The following is a 25,968-nucleotide window of genomic DNA, read 5'->3' on the forward strand; positions in this document are numbered from 1 at the left end:
TCTAGCCACTGTTCTCTAGGTTCATAGTTGGTTTATTCAACAAAATCCTCTAGGTGATCCACAAAAAATAAAAGAGTGCACTAAAAATGAAGTATATGATATGTTTTGTTGAACAGTATTTTCCTGTAGTTTCTTTTATGGTAGTCCTCTCAGTGGAGCTGGTATTTTAACAATAATATAAAGGAAAGTTGTCGCCCCCTCCATCACCACTTCGTTCTAAAGCAGGTGAGGAATTTGTGACCCTCCGGACATTGTTGGACTCTAACACCCAGCCAAAATGGCCAATGGGAGTCAAACATCTGGAAGGCCACATATTTCCCGGTGCTTTTCTACAGGTTTCTTCTGTTTTTAAGACTATCATCCTCAACACATTTATTAGAGAACAAGACCCATTGAATTAAAAGTCAATGAGCTTGGCATTGTGCTTCACCTGCAAAAACCACTGACTAAAAGGTTTCTTGATATTAATCTGAAGGTGTAACTCGAATATATTTACCCAAGATGGAGAATAATCTACCAGTTAGCATTTTGTGGAGACATATTATGCCTCAAATACCAACATTCTGGTGAAGATTCTCCACAAGGTACAAACTCAGTAATACTGCTTGCAGAGACAGAACCTCCACCTTCTAGTAATCAGGAAAGGACTGTTGAAGAACCTCCCCCTGTTCTCGAGGAGCATCCAACAAAAGTAAGAAGAGCAAAATCATCTCGGTCACAACACAGGCGTCCAAGAGGTACACGGTCATCACAAAGAAGACGGCGAGCCATGACATCCATTGATGAAGAAGGTCCATTTTCTGACAGAGCTGTCTGCACACGTAAGTGACAACAGTTTCTGTCCAAGGGCTTACGATGAGAGAGTACAGGAAGGAGCGCAAAGTAATTGCTTGCATTGTTGTTCAGGCACAGAATATATGTAGTTCTAATAATAGATCCCTTTTGCTTTTCTCCCCTTTAGATTAGAATTGGCATTCTAAGGTAATAGATATTTCAATAATAGATTCTGGTAAACTTAACTGAACAATTAAAAATAAAATAAAATAAATTCCTTCCAGTAGCACCTTAGAGAGTTTGTTATTGGTACAAGCTTTCGTGTGCATGCACACTTCTTCAGATACACTGAAACAGAAGTCATCAGACCCTAATATATAGTGAGAGGTGGGGAGGGGTATTACTCAGAAGGGTGGTGGGAATGGGTGATTGTTGACGACTGTTAACAACTGCAATTGGTCTTACAGGAAAAAGCAAGGGGTGAGATGGCTAAAAATAGCTTCATCATGTATAATGAGATAAGAATCCAATGTCTCTATTCAGACCAGGTCTCTCCACGGTTTTAAGTTTGGTAATAAGTTGCAATTTAGCAACTTCTCTTTCCAGTCTATTTCTGAAATTCTTTTGTAATATGACAACTACTTTGAGACCTTGTATAGAATGTCCTGGGAGATTGAAGTGTTCTCCTACTGGTTTCTCTGTCTTGTGATTCCTGATGTCAGATTTATGTCCATTTATCCTTTGGCGTAGGGTTTGGCCTGTTTGTCCAATATAGAGAGCTGAAGGGCACTGTTGGCATTTGATGGCATACACAATGTTAGAAGAAGAGCAATTAAATAGTCCTGAGATGGTATGTTTGATGTTGTTGGGGCCAGTAATGGTGTTGTCCAGGTGTATGTGGCAGCAAAGTTGGCATCTGGGTTTATTGCAGGCTCCGGTACCAGTGTCCATGTTAAGTCTGGTTGTTGTATTATTGTGGGTGAGAAGTTGTTTAAGATTGGGTGGCTGTCTGTAGGCAATGAAAGGTCTCCCTCCCAGAGCTTGAGAAAAAGAACTGTCATTGTCTAGGAGAGGTTGTAGGTCTCTGATGATGCGTTGAACTGTTTTAACTTGGGAGTTGTATGTGATTACTAGTGATGTTCTGATATTTTCTTTTTTGGGTCTGTCTTGCAGCAAGTTATCTCTGGGTATCAGTCTGGCTCTGTTGATCTGTTGTTTAACTTCATCAGGCAGATATTTTCATTCTAAAAAGGTTTGCTGTAGATCTCTTAGGTGAGAGTCTCTGTCTGTAGAGTTGGAACAGATGCGGCTGTAACGTAGGGCCTGGCTATATACAATGGTATGTTTGGGATGGTAGCTAGAACCATGTAGATATGTTTGTCAGTCTGTTGGTTTACGGTATAAGGTTGTGTCTATAGGCCAACCTGTATTATTATAGTACTGTCCAAAAATGTATTTCTTGCATAGATTGGTTCATTGTTAGGTTGATGGTGGGGGGAAAGTCATTGAATGTCTGGTGGAAGGTGTCCAGGGTCTGTTGACCATGTGTCCAGATAATAAAAAATCTCGTCAATGTATTGCAGATATAAGGGAGGTTTGAGTGGGTAGGAGTTTAGGAAACGTTGTTCTAAATCTGCCATGAAGATGTTGCCATACTGTGGGGCCCATTGCTGTGCTGCTGAACTGGAGGAACAGGTCATCACCAGATTTGAAGTTGTTGTGGGTAAGGACAAAATGGCAGAGTTTGGTAGCACAGTCCGCTGCAATTTTATCTGAAATGGTGTTCCTTATAGCTTGAAAACCAGGGGTAGGCAACCTAAGGCCCGTGGGCCGGGTGTGGCCCAGTCGCCTTCTCAATCCGGCCCACGGATGGTTTAGGAATCAGCTTCTTTTTACATGAGTGGAATAAATGCATCTCTGGGTTATTTGTGGGGCCTACCTGGTGTTTTTACATTAGTAGAATGTGTGCTTTTATTTAAAATGTGTCTCTGGGTTCTTTGTGGGGCATAGGAATTTGTTAATCCCCCCCCCCAGATATAGTCCAGCCCACCACAAGGTCTGAGGGACGGTGGACCGGCCCACGGCTGAAAAAGGTTGCTGACCCCTGTTGTAAACCATCATTGTGCGTGATGTTGGTATACAGAGATTCCACATCCATAGTGACTAGTATAGCATTGTTAGGAAGATTATTCAAAGATTGTATTTTCAATTTACAATTAAAAAACAATAAGGATGCTAAACTGCAGTAATATGTTAGAAATGGAAAGGATTAGGCCCATTAAAATAGGAGATTCTTAAACAGATAACAGATCCGTGTAGTTTTTTATTGTACTGGAAAAATATTTTGAATTTTATTATTTCAATGCAATTTGCCTAATGGAAATTTTAGATGAAAATTTGACTTGAAGTGGTCAAGGCCAATGGCTGGTACAATATAGTTGATGCTGAGGAACCGATTCTTTTGGAATAGATTTTTTTAAAGGTAATAACAGTCGTGCTAACCCCTGATCTGCACTGGATTAGGATAAGGTAGAACTCTGCATCATTCTGCTTTAGTTGAGATTCCTGCATTGCATGGGGTTGGACTAGATGTCCCACAGGATCCCTGCCAACTCTACAATTCTATGATAAGCCCCCCAAGACAGGGTGTTATAGGAACGGTTGGTTGAGCTAGTGCATCTAAAGCCAGTCCAATTCCCAGAAAGGGGCCTTATTTGCATCCTGCAAAAGTAGGCAATCACTGCACCCTCCCACCCTTTTCCATTCTAGCTGGCACAAGTGGCAATACTTTGGATACAGCTGTTGATCTTTCATGATGCTCTGCCTTGCTGGTCCTGGCTGTGATTTTGGATTGCTCTCTTTAATACAATATATTTGTATGGGACAGCTGCATATTCCTGCATTGCAAGGGGTTGGGTCAGATTATCCTCAGGATCCCTGCCAACTCTACAATTCTATGATTCTATGATACTGGCAATATACAGTATATAATGTATTCTCCGTTTGGATGAGGTGAGGATGAAAGGTGGTGGCACAACAGGAAACATTTGATCCTCTCTGTTCAAGAGCACTACCACATATATGTAAAAGTGTCTTACATATGGAGAATTACAGATGCACTCTATCTGTTGCAATAGGTAGGAATTGCTTGAGTCCATCTTCAGCACATTGGTAGTTAATCACTGCTACTTTTAGTTGTAACTGTTGCCCATTCATAAATGATTAATACTGAATGTATAATTCCAGATGGATACAGACTCCTTAACTTAGTAAAATACACAGTATGTGTAGCTTTGGTCTCCTTGGAGTAGTGTTTTTAATATCTGGGATTTTAAAAAAACCTCAATAAATACTTGTTTTGGAGTTTTGAAAATCTTTCAGATGCATATTGAGAAGCAATGGAAAAGCATGCAAATGTTAATAAAATATTTAAAAACAGCCAAACAACCCATTAAAATAGCTCCATTGTCTTCTGGGTTTCTTCCTTATCAAAACCAGATTAGGTTAATCCATGGGCGTAGCAAAGGGGGGGCAGGGGACACCTGCCCCCCCCCCAAGATCAAGCAAAACACTAATCAAGTAAAACAATAGAAATACTTAACTAACTGACCAATCACGTAGGTTCTGCCCCCCCCCAAATCAAAGTCTAACAAAAATCCTGGCTACACCCATGGATTACCGTAATCTATTATTCTCCTCACCCCATATAATCTGTACCATTTCCCTAGTTTTCTACAGGAAATTGTATCTTATGTCTACACTTCAGCTGGGGTTGACCCTTGGTATAATTTGCACGTTCGTCTACTGGTAAGTATATATTAGTAATCACAGTTTCGATTAATTTCAGTTGAAACATGGTGAGCTGCCTGTTTGTTCTATTGTGGCAAAACTTGGTATCGTAACCACTGCTTGGACTAGGGTGAGGGGGATGTATTCCATACCTTTTATGATGCCCCCACCTATTATGTTAAGAGGCTACATGGGAGCCATGATTTTACCCTCTACTTCTGTTCAGTCCCATCTCACCTCACCCAGCATAGCTGTCAACCCCCAGATTTGAAGATAAGGAATCCTATGGGGCTGTCAACTCCCGGATATGAAAGTAAGGGTGCTGAATAAGGGAATTTCCCGCAAAAAAAGGGAAAGTTGACAGCACTGTCACCCAGCTGCCTGGATCTGTTTGTCATATCTTTCTGTGACTACAAGCCTGGCTGAGGAGGGCAGCCTGCTCTCTGGCTGTGTATTATTTTGTTTGGCTGGCTGTCCAGATCCATCCATGTTTAGTTATTGACTTACAGGGGAGCTAGAGGGGTTTGGCTAATTTGGCTAAAGGGCTGAACTTGTTCCCCTCCCCCCCTTTGTTCCCCTCCCCCCCTTTGTTCTCTTGCACTGTGGTTAACCAATAAAGTGTTGTGGCAGGGTGTTTTTTTATTAACAGGGATATTTACAGGAATTACTGCTTTCTGTGAAGAAAACAGTGTATCAGTCTTCTAATAAAATATATTGTTATGAATTGTGGGTGCCAAAATTCCCAAGGCCCTCCCTCTGCTCAGTCTTCATTTTGAAAGGCAATAGCGAGTAGAGTTTAGGATTGGAGTGGGCTGAAATTTGACCTAGGAGAGAAAAATTGCAGTCTGTTAAACACAGTGAGCTGCTTAGAGTTAGAGCCATGGCTGGGGTTTGTTTGAATACAAGGCTGCTGCACTTATGGGAAAAGCAAGAACCTTTTGCAGTGCTAATGCTGGGAACCCCTCTATCATAGGCTCAGGCTGCATATGTGTGTAAATAAATCCTATATCATAAAGACACCATAGTCTCCGTTCTGCCTCATTTCCAAAAGGAAACATGGACCCTGGGTAAAGTGTGCTAAGAACCCCTAGAATCTCACACTACTGTGGAGATTGGGGTGGCACGTAACCCTATATTAGTGCTGAGTGTCTCTAGCCATAACATCCCACAAAAAGAAAATGTGTATCATTCAGCCTCCCCCTGATTTCCAGGGAAGCAGCTGCCTCAGCTGGTGGAAGCCCCCAAGGCTACATCCTCGCAGGCATTCCTCTCACCTCTGCCACCTCAGTCAGAGAAGCACTTCCTGCTTTGCCTCAAGCAGTCAAACGGGATGTGCCGTCCCTGAGCCCAGGTCAGGAGAGCTATGTATTGAAAACCTACAACCTTTCATAGGAATAAATGCCTATGGAATAGTCACATTGAAAGGACAACCATTTAGACCAGGCATAGGCAAACTTGGCCCTCCAGATGTTTTGGGACTACAACTCCCATCATCCCTGATCACTGGTCCTGTTAGCTAGGGACGATGGGAGTTGTAGTCCAAAAACATCTGGAGAGCCGAGTTTGCCTATGCCTGATTTAGACTATAATATCATTGAATAAGGTTGCTTCTAATTTGATATATGTCTTTCTTCTGTTTTAGCTTTGTTTAAAATGTTGTTTTAAATGCTGTTATGAAATATCATGAGTGTGGGAATTGTGTGTTAGAATAAATAATAAATAAACTACCAGTTCTCTGCTTTGGGATCCTTTCTGTAACTGCTTTTTGCTTGGTTTTTTGGCCAGGAGCTACCTTAAAATATGGGTACGAAGACGTCCATGGTTTTGTTATACCATGTTGTAAGTATAGTACATGTAGCTGCCAATTAAATCAAATCTAATAGCTTAATAATTACAATAGAGTATATATATATATTTTTACAAACATGTTTTATAAAATCAGTGTATGTAAACCAGGAAAAATGCTATTTGTAGTATCAATTATGTGTGCAAACAGATTGAACATCTATGTACATCAACATGGTTTCAAGAAAATATGCAGTTTTAAGTTAATTTATCTTGTAACTTAATTTAAGCTCTTCAGTAGCAATTAGAGCATTTTACCATGCAAAACTGCAACATTTGCTTTTGTTTTGTTTTTAGACCATTAATCATGTTGCTGGCTATTACAATAGCCTGCTGTGATCAAGCCCGCAGGCGATTTCCACTGGACATCATTATGTTGTTAATATTTGTAAGTATTTTTTGAAGGCAGTGTTCTGTTTAGGGCAGTGTTCTTAAACCTTGGATTCCCATAAGTTATTAGACCCCAGCCAGTTGTAGTCTAACAATGTTTTGTTGTTTGAATTTGGTAAAAGGGAAAATAATAGATACGGTAAATAATAAAAAGGAGAAATCCCTGGATGGGAAGATCCAGGTTTGGGGCAAGTACTTTTCGGTAAGAGCCCCAGCAGAGATTTAAAATCACAAAACATAAAGCAAAGTATAGTGTGGGAATATAGGCTTTTAGACCTTTAAAATATCCCCTTTCAAAGTTCAATACTTCCCTTAGCACAGAAAGCAACCACACATTTGGTAAGTTAAAAATGGTTTACTTTCAAACTTTTCAAAAGTCGGAATCGTGTGCTTTTTCATGCACTGTTCAGAAAAGACAGGTAGTAAAACTTAGATTCTAAAGTGGTAAATATTTCTAAATGATTTGTATAGAAACACGAAACATTGTTTGCTTAAGTTTTGCAGTCTAAGCTTGGAGCATTTAGCTTAGACATCCTTACTGGTAGCGTTCACACGGTTAAATGGGAAGAACAAAGGCTTGATAGCTGTTCCTCCCAAGGTGAGGGAGAAGGACCTAGCTAAGCCTGGCAGGACAACTTACTCTATGGTCTCGACCCCTTCATGAATTAAGCCTGTTGGTTATATGAAAGTCCCACATACCTAGGGGACTCAAGGTCAAAGAACCCTGGTTTATTGTACAAATTGTAACATTGTTGCCCCAGACAGGCTTTCTCTCAACCTGTTACATGTTGTGCAATCTAGAATCTGGTTTACCAAGAAGAAGGTAGTAAGTATGATGTAAGAGAGGAAGCACAAGTTTATTATGCACACTTTATATGCAGCTTTGTCCAGCCTTCTAGGACAAAGTTCACCAAAATGGCGCCCATGGGTGCCCGGGTGCCCACACCCTATGGCACCCATGAAAAGTCTCTGCAAATGTTCCCTTAAAAAATCCACAAAGCGTGAGGGAGCGTCTCTTCGTAAATGTGGTAGTGACTGATGTGTCTTTTCCCCATTGATAGGGGAGGACTTCTGGGTGAGGCTTGTCTGCGCCCTTTTTTCAGATATAATGGCTACCTTTTGCTATGCTATGCACTACACCATAGCCATTTTGTGACTGGCACCCCCACTTCATTTTCTCAAATTTCTAAGCATGCCCATTGGCTCAAAAAGTTTGGAAAGCTCTGGGCTAGAGTCATATTGCAGCCCAGATGTTCCACTGCAATGGGCTGTAAAACTGTGATTCTTTGTTGGGAATTAGGATGCATCCAAGTCAATTGTGTTCCTTTTAGTGCTCAAAGGCAGGAGTCATTGTTACTCCAAAGGAAAATGTCCAGACCCCCTCCCTTGGAAGTATCAGTTTTGTTTTCTGCCGTCACTCAAAGCAGCCCATCCCAGCATTCCCTGTTCCCTTGGCTACTGCTTCTAATGCAGGGCGGTTCAACTTCTCAGACCAAGTGGGCTGCAAGAGTACTTCAACACAACCCATGGGCCACACACTGAATTAAATTTCCACATCGTAAATTAAAGTGCTTGCAATATAGTTAATATTATTTAATATACACAATTAATATATTTATTTGGACTATCCTGATCTGAAGTGGTTTTTGCCTTTCAACTTGTGTTATTTCCTCAGGGCCTGCCAGTTTAAGCAGCATCTTCTATTGGTGCTCTCCCATTTGGTGTTCTTATTGTTAAGTTTGTTTTTATTAAAGGAAAATAAGAAAAAGGGGGGGAAGTCTGTTTGTTTTTAAGCTGTTTGCTTACCTTTTCCATCTCTTTTTCTCTCTCTCTCATTGCTGCCTTCCATAGTAAGCATAATTGGGTAATGAGTCAAATGCCTTTAAAAAAGGGAAACACTGCCTTTTCTTCTAAAGCAGTGTGCCTCCCTCCCCGGCCTCCTGCTCTGTGAGCATGATAGTGCCAGAGTGAAAAACAGATGTTTTCAATTGGCTGCCTCTCATCCACTTGGTGCGCATGATCATGGCTGTCATTTTTAGTCCAAAAGTAACATTGCCAGACACAGCCTAAATTGTCCTGCTGTAGCAAAAGAGGTGCAGGCAGGAGAAGGCAGCGGTTCCAGACTCCCAGAGGCCTGGTCACATCTCCACAGTGACTGCTGCAGTGCCAGCTTTGGATCTGGTGTGCAAAAGACCTGGGTAGATGGGCAAACCAGACATTAGCAGGACAGAGGTATTAGGAGGGTTTATCAGAAGAGGAAGAGGGGCTTGAACCAGCTCTTGCATCTTCCTTGGGACAGATTTTTGGGGATTTGATGAATCACCACCCCAAGACCAATGCATTGATACTGGGCACCACTGAGGCTCTTGGGCTTGGCGATTAGAAGGTTGGCAGTTCAAATCCCCATGATGGGGTGAGCTCCCGTTGCTCCGTCCCAGCTCCTGCCAACCTAGCAGTTCGAAAGCATGCCAGTGCAAGTAGATAAATAGGTACCACTGTGCTAGGAAGGTAAACAGTGTTTCCATGCACTCTGGTTTCCGTCATGGTGTTCCGTTGTGCCAGAAGCGGTTGAGTCATGTGGCCCCATGACCCAGAAAGCTGTCTGTGGACAAATGCCAGCTCCCTTGGCCTGAAAGTGAGATGAGCATCACAACCCCAGCATCACCTTTGACTAGACTTAACCATCCCGGGGTCCTTTTACCTTTACTGGGCATCAACTTTCTACCTCTACTCTGTTAAGCTTGATGCACATATACTTAAACAGAAGAAGCTTTGCTTTCTAATCTGTCAGCTAAACTTGCTGTTTCATCAGCCTGCCATTCAGAATGCATCTGCATTAAAGCCAAAGTAGTCCCACATGGCAAAGTAGTCAGTTGTTCCCCAAGGGAGCCCTGAATTTAAGTTGTACCGCAGGGGCTCATATGAATTTAGAGGAATTTATTTCAGCAATATTGTTTTTTTATATACAAAACTTTATTATGTACAATCGATACAATAAAATGAGTAATACATCTCTAATGAATACATTGTTCTTATTCCGTTCTCACCCAGTAATATCCCCTTGAATCCCTCCCCCCCTAACCCACCCATTGACTTCACAACCGTGTCTAAACTCGTCCCACTATTCCTTTTGGTTGTTCTGCATACCTTACTCTTCGGTTTTATGATATTACATAATTTCTTCTAAACTTTCTTTATATCCTTATTTGCTAACTTTAGTTGTTGAGGAGCCCTTTAAATATCTAAAAAGTTGTATGGAATTTCTAACTTTTTTGTAAGTAATTTAGGAATGGTTTCCAATTGCTTTTTGATTCTTTATTTTTTTTTACTACTTATCAGCACCATGCTCTAACCAGCTGAGCCCAGTTAATGGATTTAAGGAACATCTAGAATTTGGACCTTTAGTAGGGCTTAATTCGCTGTTAAAAAATAATAATGTAACGTGACAAGATTTGCACAGGATGATAGATACAAACTTAGATGCTATTCTGTTTTTCTGCCAACAGATTGGCAGTTCAGTAATAAATGTAATGTATACTTTAAATGTAATATAATTTTACTTTTATTCCTTTCTTTGACAGGTAGTCCTTTTGGAGAGTTTTTGAAGACTTTTTAAAAAATAGAATCCAGGACAGGAAGGTGCTTCTTTCTATGTCTCCTAATTAAGGGGGAGAAGAATCTTCCCACTTTTTGCTAGTCCCTTCAGTCCCTTTACGCAGCAGTTTAAATGTTGAGATTGCTGCTGCTGCACAGATTCCTGCAGTGCACAAAAGTTTGAGAAGTTTTCTTTCACCTAGCTGGAGATGCTTCTTTCACAGATAACTTGACGATTTCATAGTATTCAGGCAGGTTGTTACCCAAATTAATTGGTGTAAATTATGAAAGTTATTTCACCTCTGATTGCAGGATAGTGAGCACATAAATCTATTCCAGCAGTCAGATTTCAGGTACATAGCCAGGAAACTTTAGGGTGTTTACTTAATTTTCTTTGTTGTTTAAGTGAGCTAACACATGGAAAGCATCAAGACAGTAGTAGAAGCTCTCCTTAGCTTCTGTGGATCCTACGGAAGCATATAGTCTTTTCGCCAATGGCAGAAGCTTCACAGGGCTTCCTTAGCCCTGGCTTCCAAAGGCAAATATAAGTAACACAAGTTCCTCCCATTTAAGCATTCAATTGCCCTTAAGGGTTTCTGCCAACGCTGATTGCCTGCCTACTGTATTGATTAAGGTGCAGGTGAGTCACATTAACTTCTGTTTCTCTAACTATCGCAACAGGAACTCAACAGTATTTAGGTTACCCTGCACTGGGTTGCATCTAGGTTCTCTAACAAAGTATTGTGGTAAGATATTTGTCAGGTTCTATGCCCCTTTGACAGGGAAAAGCAAAAGCTGAGATGATGTTTTTGTCTTATTCACATTTAGCATTAGGCAGCACAGACAGATGCTTAGACAGATGCAAGCACAGATTCCAGGGGAGGAGAACTAGACAGCTTCCTTTGGTGCGACATCATTTTCTGCTTTTGAGCAATAGGAGGAACGTAATCCCACTTGAGTGCATCCTAATTCCCAGTAAGAAACACCTTTCAGAGAAGACGAACATTCCCTTCTAAAGACGTACTTAGAAGTAAATTACCTTTAAATCAGCTGGATTTAGTTCAAGGCTTCTGCAGATGGGATTGCCCTCTGGACTGGAAATTGCTCAGTCACTGTGCTACTGTATGAAGTTAACGGTAAGGTTAGTAGGAACCAAAGTAGTTTTATGAATTGGTGCATGGAATGAAGGGTTTTTGAGGAGCACCAATACAAAACTGAAACCTAAGATAACTGTTTTGGGATAAGTTGTAGCAAAACCCGCACAGTTCCTTTGTTATACTATTCAGTTTTGTGTGGCATCATTTTACAAAGTTGCTACAGCAACTATTACAATAACAACCCCATCCCCAGGTGGATCCCCCATTAAGCGTCTAGGTTTGTTGGTTGGGAAATAGCATAGCTGCCAAGTTTTCCCTTTTCTTGCGAGGAAGCCTATTCAGCATAAGGGAAAATCCCTTAAAAAAAGGGATAACTTGGCAGCTATGGAAATAGCAAGGTAGGGGAATTCTGTACACTGAATTCTGTACACTATTGGAGAACCTCCTAGGCTGAATAAATGGAGAGGATGTTACGCAATAATAATAATAATGTGTTTCTACTTGCATATAATTATTTCTATTTTTTATTTCTAGACAATTTGTGAGGGTATGTTGCTTGGATCAATTGCAGCGTAAGTAGTTGATCAATAAATTGAATTGACTGTACTGGTGTAATAGGCATATCACATTTCACATTAACAATTATCTATCCTTGGCATTTAGTTTCTTTGATGCTGATGCAATTATGTGGTCAGTTGGTGCCTCTGCGACTGTGACACTTATACTTGCTGCTTTTACTCTTCAGAAAAAAGTAAGCAATCATTTCTTAACTGCCTTAACCCACTATTTGATAAATTAATCACTAATTCAGAATTAAAAACAGTTTTGCTCTGTCATTTGAAAAAAATAATGTTAGTGTGTGAATATATATTTTGGCATAATGAAAGAATACTGAGAAAGATCAGTAACGCAAATTGACACTTAGGAACATATATCATTCTTGTCACTATATATCAGTGGTCATTGAATTTATTTATTTTTTTGCCTACAGTCCAGATTAAAATAGTTGTGCTGGAATCAAGTAGAGGCTATGATGTTCCAAGAAATCCTAAAATAACTCTCCTTTTGATTCTTTATTCTGAAGTAAATTAATACCGATTTACAGCTGATTACTACACTACTAACAACAGCAAAACAGTGTATTGCACAAAAAATGAAAAATAAAAGCTCCCCTACTGTAACTGATTGGTTAAGGAAAACCTGAAAAACTATTTTAATGGTAAAACATAAATATGAGAGAAACGCTATACATAATAATAAAACAAATTTATTGGGAAGTGCTTTGTTTTTATATTTTTGGAACGGCACTGTAAATTATTTATTTTCTTTTAATCTGGTCACTGTACTTTAGTTTTTCTTTTCTTTTCCTTTGCTATACACTACTGCTCCTTTTCTCCTTCATAAGCCATCTTGCATTCCTTTTTTATTTCTCTCACTACAGTATTTGTTTTATTTTTTCTTGACAAGCAAGCTTGTTTGATGCAAGCTTGGCTACATAGTGTGTGTGTGTGTGGTGTGTGTGTGTGTGTGTGGTGTGTGTGTGTGTAGTGCTTTTTTTAAAAAATGTTTAGGGTACTCTCATTTTCCTACTCATATTGAAATACTGCCCCTCAGTGTGGCCAAACTTAGATTCACAAAATGTTTAGGGGTATGCGTACCCCTGCATCCCCCCAGAAAAAAGCACTCTCTCTCTCTCTCTCTCTCTAGATATATATATATATATATATATATATATATATATATATATATATATATATATATAATATGCACTACACACACACACACACACACACACACACACACACACATATATGCACTATACATATATATATATATATGCACTATACATACATACAGTGGTGCCTCGCTTAACAAACGCCCCGTAAGACAAAATTTTCGCTTAAAGAAAGGATTTTTCTAGCGGAGGTTGCCTCGCTAGACAAATTCGTTTTATGAAAAATTCGTCTAGCGGATCGCGGTTTCCCATAGGAATACATTGAAATTCAATTAATGCGTTCCTATGGGCAATTTTTTTTAAAAAAAAAATTTCAATGCATTCCTATGGGATTCGCTAGACAAATTTTTCGTTAGAAGAATAGACCCATGGAACGAATTAAATTCGTCTAGTGAGGCACCACTGTATATATATATATATATATATATATATATATATATATATATATATATACACTTCTGTGTTGGTATGTTGACAAAAGCATAATAGTGATGCTACTGTTGTACCTCCGCTTACTTATCCCTCCGGTTACGCAAACTTCGGGATATGTAAGCTGCAAACCCAGAAGTATATTTATGCGTTTTTGCCATGCATGTGTGCACAGAAGTGCTCTACCACAGCGTGCACAGAAGCGGTCCCTCCAGTTGCAGAAACCTCGGGATCCGACAGGAGCTCTGGAACGGATCCCATCCGCAACTGGAGGTACCAGTGTAATTGTTTGTATGCCGCAGCATAGCTGCTTGTATGTGGTCTAAATGAGTTTATTACCATAATTGCTCCGTTAGTAAGATTTTGGATACATACATTCTTATCTTTATTAGAGTTATAGCTAATGCTCACATAGAATCATAACATTGTAGAGTTGGAAGGCTCTCTGAATATCATCTAGTCCAACCCCTCTGCAATGCAGAAATCTCAACAAAAGCATCCATGAGAGATGTCCTTCCAAACTCTGCTTAAAAACCTCCAATGAAGGAGAGTCTTCCACCTCTCGTGGGAGCCTGTTCTACTGTTTAATTAGAAATTTATTTGTGATGTTTAGTCGGAATCTCCTTTCTTGTAACTTGAATCCATTGGTTTGGGTCCTACCTCCAGAGCTGGACAAAACAAGTCGGAACCATCTTGCATATGACAGCCCTTTAAGATATGTGAAGATGGCTATAATATCTCCTCTCAGTCTTCTCAACTACCCAACTCTCTTAAACGTTCCTCATACATTTAGGTTTCCAAACTCTTAGTCATCTTGGTCACCCTCTTCTGCACATGTTCCAGCTTGTCAATATCCTTCTTAAATTGTGAAAGGGAGTGTCAGAGGGTCATCGTGGCTACTCTAGAGTAACTCCGCTTGAGTCCAGTTTGTCTTTAAATACTTTTATTGTGCATAGTATTTATACTGCAGGGATAGCTTAAAACATGACCTCTCAGCCTGAACCAGAATCCGGCAATGGCGTACATCTGTTCCTACGCCAGCAAAGTAGTCGGGGCACTCCAAAACGCCTCCCCCTTGACCTGCGTCACGGTGCTCTCCTTAACTCTTGCACCGGAAGGAGCAATGCCCTCTCAGCCTCCTCCTGGTCAAAGTGGTGCAATGGCTCTCCAGCACCCTGGAGCCCTTGCCCACATCTCTCCTCTCCTGAGCTTTCCCATCCTTCCGCATGCTGGCTGCTCTCTCCCTCCGAGTCTCTCCCTCCCCCCCTGGCTGCTTCAGACCCACTGCTGCTCCGTGCTTGGCGAGGTGGATGTTAGGATGATGGGGGCTGGCTCCCTGTAGGGAGTCACCCTTACATGGAGTAACACAGAAGGGGCCAGATTTCAGTTGTAAAAGAAAGATATAAAAAATTGCTTGGAGCTCATTTTTCTGTGGTTATCTGACCTTGTTGTGGTTCAGGAAATCAAATTTGACCAGATAATATGGTTCTCTGTATTTTGTATCTCATAACACTGAAAGGCTAGATGTAATTTTAAGTCGATTAGCTCTTAAAAGTAGTTTTCTGATTTACTGTATTATTATGTATGGCTACTTCATCTTATCTAAACACTGGCATATTAATAAATAGTAACCGTGTGTATGACATGTTAAAATTTGTTTTATTTCCCACAAGATTCTCCTCCTAAGTGGTAAAATTAAGATGTATTATTCAGATGATATATCCTTCTGGTAAAGCATCAACAGACTACTGAAACAGAGGGATTTTTCCGCTGTTGGAATGTTCTCCCTTATTTCATCCACTTTGGTGTGTTTTTTCCATGCTGAAAGTTTTTTTTTTACTGGGTTTTATAAACAAGAATAATGTTATACAGTATTGAGCTATACCTATTGAGATACTTTGCAGGATAGGATAAGAAAATGTATTAACACCTGAAAATTCCTTAGTGAATGTCTATTCTATGGGTTGGGTGGAGAACCTCCCCATTCACAAATTTCTGTTCTTATCATATCTGCATGGCAGGAAGTGCTCATACCTCTCTTCTTTTTCTTTAGTGTGACCTTACGATCACATCAGGAATACTGATAATTTTGTATTCCGTCATGATCCTTTATGGATGTCTTTGTGCTATCCTGCAATCAATGGTAAGTAAAACATTTTACTTTTTGAAGTAAATAACCCCTTTGCGTTTTATTGTCTGCATCCCCTCCAAGCTTGTTTCATTCTCCTCCTTCCTGGTATTGGTTCCCCTCTCACCGAAGTTTAAAGACGACTCAGGTACCTTAATTCTTGTGTGCTAGCCTTTCCCTCCGAATTATACTGCAACTGCTTTTGATTCCACCCAATCAGGCTTTGTTTTTCCCTTGGAAGGGGGTCTCAGGTAGGATCTTGGTCCACATCGTGTCTGAATGTGAAAAATCGCAATCCTTTCTGGGGAAGTAGGCAGCTCTTCCCTCATTTATTTCCTACCTTCATCTGGAGGAATTCCCTTTCCGTCTCAGTTCTCCATTTCTGTGTTCATCACCCTCAGGCTGCTGCAGAGGGATAGCCTAACCTCTGCTGTCTATGCTCTGGTAACCTCTAGGTTAAGGTTACCAGATTTTTTTCAATGAATCGCGGGATACTTTTCAACTTCAATTGATTTTGTATGGGGACTGAGTTGTAAATCCGGGGACTGTCCCCAGGAAACGGGGATGTCTGGTAACCTTACTCTAGGTTAGATTGCTACAATGTGTTATACATAGGGCTGCCTCCGAAGACGGTTCAGAAACTTCAGCTAGTGTGTTAGCCAGGGAATTTGGGTGTCTCCTAGTTTGTATTTCTTGTGTTGGCTTGTCTTTGTTGAAGTTTTTTTGTAGAAGTCTTTTAGATGGTGTAGGCCTTTGGTTTGGAGGTTTTGTGCTGCATGTTGAAATAGTGGGTGATGAGCCCGGGGGTGTGTGTTAGTGGGGCTGGGGACAGTTTGCCTACTTTTTTCTACCATGCACTGTATGAAACTGTATGCTGTTGTGGGGTATGCTGTTGTGGGGTGTTTTCAATGGTGTCTTTCTCCAAATGGACCCAATGTTTCGTCTTCTAAAATATATGGGATTATGTGGCAGACTTCGTTGGCGATGTAATATGATTCTATGTTGGGGATTCCCCATCCAAAAACAGAAAGAGATGCTACCCAAATGACGCTGACATAAAAACCCCACATACACACTATGTATAAGAATGAAAGTTTGCCACTTTTCTCTGCTCTTCCCTCCTTTTCTTCTTCCCCAGACTTATTATGAATACAACGCTAATGTCTCACATCATATGTAACTGATATATAGAAAAGACCTTACAACCTGAGGAGAGACAATGTGCATACTTTTGTAAACCAAAAAATTAAATTAATTTTAAAAAAATGGAAAAGAGAGGAAACGTTTAGCTGGTGCAAAGTTTGGCATCCTGGTTGTTCACTGAGGCAAGACAGTTTGAGCATATTACACCAATCCTGGCCTGACTGCACTGGCTGCTAATTAGCTATCAGCCCAAATTCAAAGTGCTGGTTTTGACCTTTAAAGTCTTAAATGGCTCTGGATTGCACTACCTCAAGGAATGCCTCTCCCCATATGAATGGACCCAGACCCTGTTATCATGTGAGGCCGTTCTTATGTGCCTTTTCCACAAGAGGTCCAGAGGATAGCAACATGAAAATGGGCCTTTTATGCAATGGTTCCTGTTTGTGGAATGCTCTCCCCAGCGAGGCTCACCTGGTGCCTTCATTATATATACAGTATTTAAGCATCAGGCAAAAACATTTATCTATAACCAAGCCTTTGGCTGATTAAGACTCTGTGGCCTTTTAAATGTGTTTGTGGGAGGGGGAGTTATTTGCTTGTTTTATTATGTACTTTGTGTTCACATTTTGTATTTTTATGTTGTGAACTACCCTGTGATCTTCAGTTGAAGGGTGGCATGTAGATGAATAAAGAACAACAACTTTTCTCACCTGTGTGCATTCCCCTCCCGCACTCCCTAATCTGGGTGGAGGTCAGGGCAGACTTAGTGCCATATTCAGCTTCTGATTTACATAGGGAAGATTGTGAAGCCCGATTGAATTACATTCAAGTGCGTGTGGCACGTGTTGAACCGTGCCTCTGGAGTGGTGGAGGCAGTGGCTCGGCAGGGAGAACTGGCCTCTTAGCCCAGCTTGTCAGTGGAGTGGCTGCCTGAGTTGGTCTACAGCAGTGTCAGGCTATGCAACAGTCAGCTCAGTTGCTGGGGAAATCTACTTCAGTTATAAATGGGGCTGCTATTGTAGCTGAAATTGTGCAAAACACTGGGCGGCAGTAACAATGCCGTCGCCAGTTGGAAAGTGCAAGCCTACAGAGAATGCTTGCAACTCTCTCAGGGGACTGAAGACTGATCCCTGCGGGACTCCAAACAACAGAGGAGAGCAGAGGAAGGGCTTCCTCAGCGGAAAAGTTGAACGAGTGATTAGAGAGCTAGAAAGAGAGCCACTTGATGATAGAGCCACCGAGACCTAGGACATAAAGGGTGTTAAACAGAGGAAGGGGCTGGCTGTATCACAGGCACCAGAAATCGAGAAACGAGTAGGGAAATTTGAATATGGCAATGAAATAACTACCTGCACTGTTTTGGTTTTGGTTCAGCTAAGGGCAGAGGATGGGGGGCTCTATTTCTGTGAAGGTCTGAGTTATTTCAGGGGCAATCTGTTAGGTGGTGAAAGCCTTGAGGGCAAAGACAAAAACTGCTAGGAGGGACCATATTTCTGCCATCCTTCCCCTCTTCACCCAGCAGTTTACAAGGTGAAGGATAGGTGGCTCCTGCCAAAGATCTGAACAGATTTCTTGCGGAATGCTGTTGAAATTAGCCCAAGGCCAAATGAAATTAGATGGAAGTTTCCTTCAGTCTCTAGTGAGGTTGAATGGCCCACTGGATAGGCCTGAAATGGTCTTTGCCCCAGGACAGAGAATCCATGCAGGAAACTATGTAGCAAGCACAGACACAGGGCCTGCCCAACCATGAGGCAAATCAAAAGCAGCCACTTTGTGCAGGAGTCCCATGGGGTGGGTTCTCCTGCAGATGCGCTGCCCACCCCTGGCAGAGTTGCACAGCTGCTGCTGCAGATTCCTGTGAGATCTCAAGAGAGTTCAGTGAAATCTCGCTGGAAGCTGCCGCAGCTGAATTACACCAGTAAGATTGTGTGTTTGCCTCAGGCAGCATATGCATTCACTTGTTTGCCCTGATAGCCACCCACTTGCAAAATAATGGTGGCATCGGTGCTCTTTGGAGTGCCCACTCTATACTTTGCTGTGTTCTGTGCCAGCCCTGACTTTCCAGAACCCTGGCATCTGCTGCTCCCAGCATTTTCCTATTTCACAGTAACAGTCTGAATACCAACGTGCTAATTGCTTTTCTTGGTTTTGCATACTGCTAACTGTAAACTCTGTATTTGCAGTGGTTACGAATAATACATGCTGCCGTTGGAACATTAATTTTTAGCATAGTAAGTCTTAAAGGAACTGAAGGCTGAATCGACTGAGATGCTCTGTATGTGAGAAACACAATCTTACTTTTAACTCATAGCATTAACTGACTGGGATGGGGGTGGGGAAGCTATATTTGATTTTTCTATGAATCACTGAGTTGAAGACAAGACTCCGAGGACCATGGAGAAACTGGTCTGGTTCAGATTCTAAATCAGTTAAATTATAGGAAATGACCTGAGGTGGGCCTCATTCGTGTCTGCTCCTATTCTGTTCTCATTTGTTTATGAGAAGAGAGTGAAAGCTTTCACTTTAGACCAGAATGCAGTTCCCTATTATGTGTAAAAGCAGAGAACCAAAGTTTGTTCTATCCATGTTTGAAATTGAAGGCAAACTTTGGTCCTTGTTTAACTAGTGAGTAAAAGCCACAGTTCCAAATTCATATGTAACAAGGAAGCAGCGTTTGTTCTAAAGTGAAAATAGAATATTTCACTCTCTTCCCCCTCCTCTCATATGCAAAGTGGAGGGAAGGCAAAACATTCAAGCCTGATGCTTACTGAAGAATCTTTAATTGAAATCAGATCTTAAACACTTAATGCCAAAAGAAACTGTCTTGAGTTTCTAGAATGAAATGGATCCCTGTTTTGGAGGTACAATGATATCAGAGATATCCAAGATAAAAAGCCCAGTGAGCAAAAAGTTTCAGATTTTAAAACGTATGTATGGGTGGGATTTTACTTTCATGTTTATTGCAAACAGTATAATGGATACAAACTAAGTGAATCACATTTAGTTCCCATTAAAATCTTTACTAACTTGTCCTACTGGTTTCAACAGGACAGGTTCAATTAATTTATTCCAGGATCCAATCCTATATTATGAGCAAACACACTCTACATGCTAATTTCACTTTTTAAAAAATGCCAACAATGACTTCTGTAACTTGAAGTGGCTTCTGTTATTCCTAGATAAGACATTAATAAGGAGACCCATCTTTCCCATACAGGAAGATCAGAAACTGGCTAGAGGGATACATTGAGTAGTAGGTTAACAATGTGTATTATTCTGCTAGGTATTTGCTTTCAAAAGAGCCCTTATTTAGAATACAAAAATAAAAATGACAGCATACACTGACTTTTTTTTCTTTTTTAAAAAGTATCTGTTGGTGGACACACAACTAATGCTGGGAAAGAAGGACCAATACCGTCTGATGCCAAATGAGTATATTTTTGCAGTACTCAACATCTACATTGACATTTTTTCTTTCTTTTTATTTTTATTGCAATTTGTTGGTTGGAGAAAGTGAGCAGCACATGGTACACTGAATAAAGGGGATTGTGTAGAAGTAGCCTAAGAGTCTGAAGAGCATTGCTTGGGGGGGGGGATGCTCAAAATCCAGTCCCCCGATTCCCATCCTGAACAGCTGATTGGTGATATTTTTGAACTTTTAACAGGTTGGAGAACTGTGCTTGTAGCAGCTATTTATGTATTTTTGCTATCCTGATTCCTAGCTAGCTCAGGGATGTGTCTACTTACTCTGACTCACATGAGCTCACCTTGTATCAACATAATCAAGCTAACCAGATTAGTGAGCTGAATACACCTACTGGTATACTGGACTTTTGTCTTTACACACACACACACACCCTATAATTTTCCCTTCCCATAGCTTTAAAGTTAACTATATCAAATAACCCAATTATTTAAAACTCCATGCAGTTCAGCTACTTAGGTAGATACCTTGGTTCATTATTATATTTTAAAGTATCTCTGTACACAGTGCTTACTTAATGTTACATGGCACTTTAAATACATAATAGTAAGTTGGAGCCAAAGGTACTTAAGTGAAACTAAATCAACAGATGCTCTTCGACAAGAGCTTGTGCAAGCATATAGATTGCTACTAAAGCAATCTAATAAAGCAATGTACAATGCTTGCAGAATAGGACCAGATGTAAGGTAAAGGTAAAGGGACCCCTGACCATTAGGTCCAGTCGTGACCGACTCTGGGGTTGCGGCGCTCATCTCGCGTTATTGGCCAAGGGAGCCGGCATACAGCTTCCAGGTCATGTGGCCAGCATGACAAAGCCGCTTCTGGCAAATCAGAGCAGCGCACGGAAATGCCATTTACCTTCCCACTTGGAGCAGTACCTATTTATCTACTTGCATTTTGACATGCTTTCGAACTGCTAGGTTGGCAGGAGCTGGGACCGAGGAACGGGAGCTCACCCCGTCGCAGGGATTTGAACCGCCGACCTTCTGATCGGCAAACCCTAGGCTCTGTGGTTTAACCCACAGCACCACCTGCGTCCTGCACCAGGTGTTATATTCCTTCTATTACCAGTTCTTTGGCTCCAATCCACTATTTGTTAAAGAGATTTAAAATTAAGGAGACAAAATGAAATTAGATTAAGTAATAAATGTTTAATCAAAGAATTTTACATATTATTAACAGCATTCATTTGGCCAAACATCTACATGGTTGTAATATCCTACTGTATATAAAGTGGGAATGTATCAAGTATAGACTATGAAAGTGCAAATAGCATTTTCAAGATTATTATTTTTACATTACAAAATTAATTGGTTTACAAAATAGGCTTGCCAAACTTTCTTTCTGAATTGCAAATTCAATTACTGGGGTGGTCTTAAATTTAAATAAGTACCAAGAAAATACAAATTTAAATGCTAAATTTCATGCGAAGAATAAAGTCAGCACAGGAACAATGGTGTATACTGCACAATCTAAACCAAATTACAGTAAAACCAGAACCCACATACTTCACTATTCGTCACAGAGAGCACTTGTACATATCTTCTCTTAGCTTTGCAAGACATCTTAATGCAATACACAAAATCTGTGTGAGGATCGTCCTATTTGGAAATTATAACTCAAGGAAGCTGTATGTGTGTCTCAAATTAATTTCAGTTTAAAACCAATTAATGAGGATAGAATCTTCAAGTCCTATTTTTGGTTAAGAAGATTTTATACCAGACAGCTGTTTAAATAGTTTCCCAAGGCTGGAAACAGGGTTTCAACATCAATACCTTCAGGATAGGGCAGTTAGAAGCCAAGCTAGAAAATGTAATGAATCTACAGAATACAGTGAACAGAGCAGCGAACTATTCCTTCTAAATAAACTTCTAGAAGAAACAGATTTATTTATTTAATTTTGGAGTAAATAATTAATATGTAGTTATTTAGTATTAAGACCCACAGGGACTGCAAGATTCCAACAGTAATCTTTAAATGAAAGAGTTAAAATACTTTTTCTTGTAACTCACAGTAATCAATATACATACAACCTTATTTCCCATCATAATACTTTACTATACACAGTCAGTAGCGAGAAACCTTTATCAGACATCAGCAGATCTCTCATATCAAGTCAAACATAAAAATGGAACATTTCACCTATTTCCTTGTGTTATCCTAGGATTCGATTATATGCAAGCAAAACAGTAATTTAAACAATTTCTTCTAGTTAAAATTACAAACTGCATCACTGTAACTTACAATGAGGTCTTGATGCTTTTAAGCCAATCTCAACAAGAATTTTCTTCACAGTAGGACACCACTAGGGAAGGTAATTTTTTTCTTCCTTTTACATTAAACAGCAACCACACACCAAACGAATATTGTGCAATTGAAAGAATACACAGTAGTGTTTTCATTATTTATATAAAAACTTTTGAGCATTTAGGGTATGATACTTCCCAATGTCTGCATAGAGGGATCTGCACACAGAGGGATTTTTCTAAAGAACCCCGTTTCTCCCCTCCCTTTCAGAACGTACGCCCTGGTGGCACACTTCCCCTATTCCACTCTCAGGCTCTCTCTGCTCAAGATGCAGAAGTTAGATTGCACAACTTGAACTGTATTGCGCAGGAGGGCTTGGCTGGAGATAAATGAAGCGCACACAGATCTCATGCATCCTGAAGTGCCATGGCATGCATGCTGGGAGGGGGAAATGGGGCTCAGCTGATTTGTATGGGGATCCACCTATGTGTTAGCACCACACCTATATAGGGAAGAATTTTACACTATGTCATTATTTACCGGAAAGGCAAGGCCATGAGTGGTTTTTATGGAGGCTTTTGCACTTCATAGAACAGTAACTCCAGAACAGATAACTACTCATTCAACTGTGGCAACTATCTATTTGAGTTAGGCAAAGGCACGGTATGCATGTTGCATGTAATATGTATTATTAAATCTTTATTGTGGGACTGCCTCTAATGTCAAGAAATTTCAAACTTCTTTATTTTATAATTATCATTAAAAGCAACTGCACTGTGCATAAAATGTATTGTTAATTATGAAAACAAAAGGCATATGATTGCACTTCCATTAAAGTGTCTTTTCAATACAGCATAGATGCTGCTAAATCAACTATTTAAAATAACTGTTCTTAACAGTAGAATTAGGCTTAATTAACTTAAGGTACAGCTTATGTTAATACAGTCACCATGGCAATAAATGCCAGTTAAATTTGGAAAAGCATTTCTTTCAAGTGGTCCTTCTATCACTAATAATTATAGGTGCACTTTAAAACAGCAATACTGCATACTTTTTGTGTTGAAGTTGTTTGCTATTTACAGTTTGGCACATTTGAACTGTAAATAGACATAAAAAAGCAATTTTAATTAGAAAAAAATATTCACTCCTTGGTTTGTGAAGCAGCACTGAAGAGAAGTATTGTATACCTCAATTCACACTGCAGGTTAAAGATTAGTTGGGGAAAGGCAATGAAAAAGCAAGGTATTAAAAATACTGCTAAACATTGGTTTGTTATTCAAATAAGGGGAAAAGAGGAGAGAATGGTTTTGTAGGATCAAATACTCAGTGAGCCTTTAATCCACACTTTCAAGTTAAAGATCACCAGCCTAAGGCTAAATAGATGCTGCATTGTATTAGGAATGTGGAGTACAAACTATTTCTCTCTCTTCAAAGTGAACAGAACACTGTCAAATGCAATGGAAATTCCCTGAAAGGTTCACATAACCATTGTAAAGAACTTAAAGGGAATTCCTATATATTCCATTTCTACACCACGGATAAACAACCAAGCTCTGCTTATGCGGGCCAAAGTCTCTAGAATGCTTACTCCACATAGTGTACCGCTGGCAACTGCCTAGCCATTTTGGCTCCATAATCAATTTCTGTGTTCAGACTTGTTTGTGTTCACACCAAATGTACATGTTCATTCCACTCAGTTGAGCTCTGAGATATTTGACTTGAAACATCTCCTGAAGCATCCACTTGGCTAGCTGCCTCCCCAGCTGAGTCCCCACTTGGTGGTACTGCTTCTCCTGTAAGAACATTCCCAACAGCACCACTCTCTTCTGTCTGGGTGCTTCTACCTTCATTTTTGAGTGAATCCTCAAAAAGTGCATGCTCCTCCAGAGGGTCCTGTCTTGCATCAGGAACATGTGGTTGCTCCAATGACCCCTCTTCAGTACTGGGTTGCTGTGAATCATCATCTGTTTCCGTACTTGCTGAAGGGATGAGTGCAATACTTTGAGGATTCATGTCATGGAACCAGGCCATAATGTTCCCAAGGAGATTTTCATTTATATTAGGATCTTGGCTACTTGAATCAGCTTCACTAGATGTTGAATACAGGCCACTTCTTGCATCACTGAAGGTGTGAGAACTAAGATGGTCAGTTGAAAATGGATCACTGTCTGCACTTAGTTTCATCAGACTATCACCAAGTTCTAGAAGTTCAGAGCTACTTAGAGCAGCTCGTGGATTATCTATACTTATGGGACCAGAGTCCAACCTTGTAGGCAATGAAGTACCTATTGCTCCTAAGGAAGCTTCATTGGTTAGAAAGTCTCTGGTTTCATCAATAACTAAACCAGATTCTTGCAATGATAACTGAATAGCAAGCAAAATGTTTGGGTCATCTTCATCCAAGGAGCTTAAAGCCTAAGAGAGAGATTAGAATAATTTTCAGAATAAATGCAATATATTTATATCTATATACACACATCTACAATCATATACAGTGGAACCTCTACTTACGAATTTAATCCATTCCGAATGCACATTCGTAAGTAGAAACATTCGTAAGTCAAAACGATGTTTCCCATAGGAATGCATTGGGAATGGATTGATTCGTTCCGGGGCCTTTAAAAAAATGCACTTTAAAGGCCGGCGTGAGGCAGCGATGGGCCCGATCAGGCCCTATGGCCGGATTGGCAAGTGGGGAGGCCGGTGGCTGCGGCGGCAATGGGCCCGATCCGGCCCTATGGCCAGATCGGCAGCTGGAGGGGCCGCGGGAGGTAGCGCGAGTAGCGGGAGGCCGGCGAGGTAGTGCAGGATCGGGCCTCTGCTGCCACCGCCGCTGCGAAGCCGGCCTCCTGCCGGCCTCGCATGGGATCGGGCCCTCGCCGGCTCCGCTACTGTCGCCGCTGCGAGCCCTGAATTGCGGCGCAGCGGGGTTTTTTCACCGTTTGCCTTCCCCTCGTGAGGGGAAGGCAAAGGGCGAAGAGCCCCCGTCGCGCCGTACTTCGGCTCAGGGACTGGCTTGGCGGCGGCGGGGGAATTCTCCCCCCCCCCGCCAAGCCAGTCCGCGGTGGGGGCTTTTCGCCGTTGGGAGGCAAACGGCAAAAGCCCCCGCCGCTCGGCTCGGGGAAGCAGGTAGGGAGACGGCAACAGCCCGAGAAGCTGCGGGCTGTTGCCGTCTCCCTGCCTGCTTCCCCGAGCCGTAGTGCATTGGGGGACAGAGCCGAAGATCGGCGGGAGCCACTTGCCGGGCTTGACAAGCCCGGCAAACGGCGCCCGCCGATCTTCGGCTCTGTGCTGTGTGACAGGCGGGCTGGGG

The 25,968-nt window shown here is 41.0% G+C and overlaps 1 protein-coding gene and 1 pseudogene across 14 annotated transcripts in view; one reads left to right on the forward strand and one right to left on the reverse strand.

The window, feature by feature from the left end:
* The first annotated feature begins 468 nt into the window (after positions 1-468).
* On the forward strand, positions 469-21,876 carry LOC118091838 (protein lifeguard 1-like; annotated as a pseudogene). The gene is made up of 9 exons (XR_015946430.1): positions 469-821; positions 4,503-4,581; positions 6,349-6,402; positions 6,706-6,796; positions 12,024-12,061; positions 12,153-12,240; positions 15,707-15,796; positions 19,108-19,155; positions 20,292-21,876. The product of XR_015946430.1 is annotated as a protein lifeguard 1-like (transcript).
* The window catches only part of ANKIB1 (ankyrin repeat and IBR domain containing 1), a 57,670-nt gene continuing 53,241 nt past the window's right edge, over positions 21,540-25,968 (reverse strand). For all 13 annotated transcript variants that reach the window (XM_088653595.1, XM_088653599.1, XM_035128977.3 and 10 more), the window contains one exon: positions 21,540-25,070. In XM_088653595.1, coding sequence (XP_088509721.1) covers positions 24,321-25,070 — 750 coding nt within the window. In that variant the 3' untranslated portion in view covers positions 21,540-24,320. The remainder of the gene's footprint in view (positions 25,071-25,968) is intronic.

This window comes from Zootoca vivipara, chromosome 11, assembly GCF_965207765.1.
Source record: "Zootoca vivipara chromosome 11, rZooViv2.hap1.1, whole genome shotgun sequence".
Taxonomy (NCBI): Eukaryota; Metazoa; Chordata; class Lepidosauria; order Squamata; family Lacertidae; genus Zootoca; species Zootoca vivipara.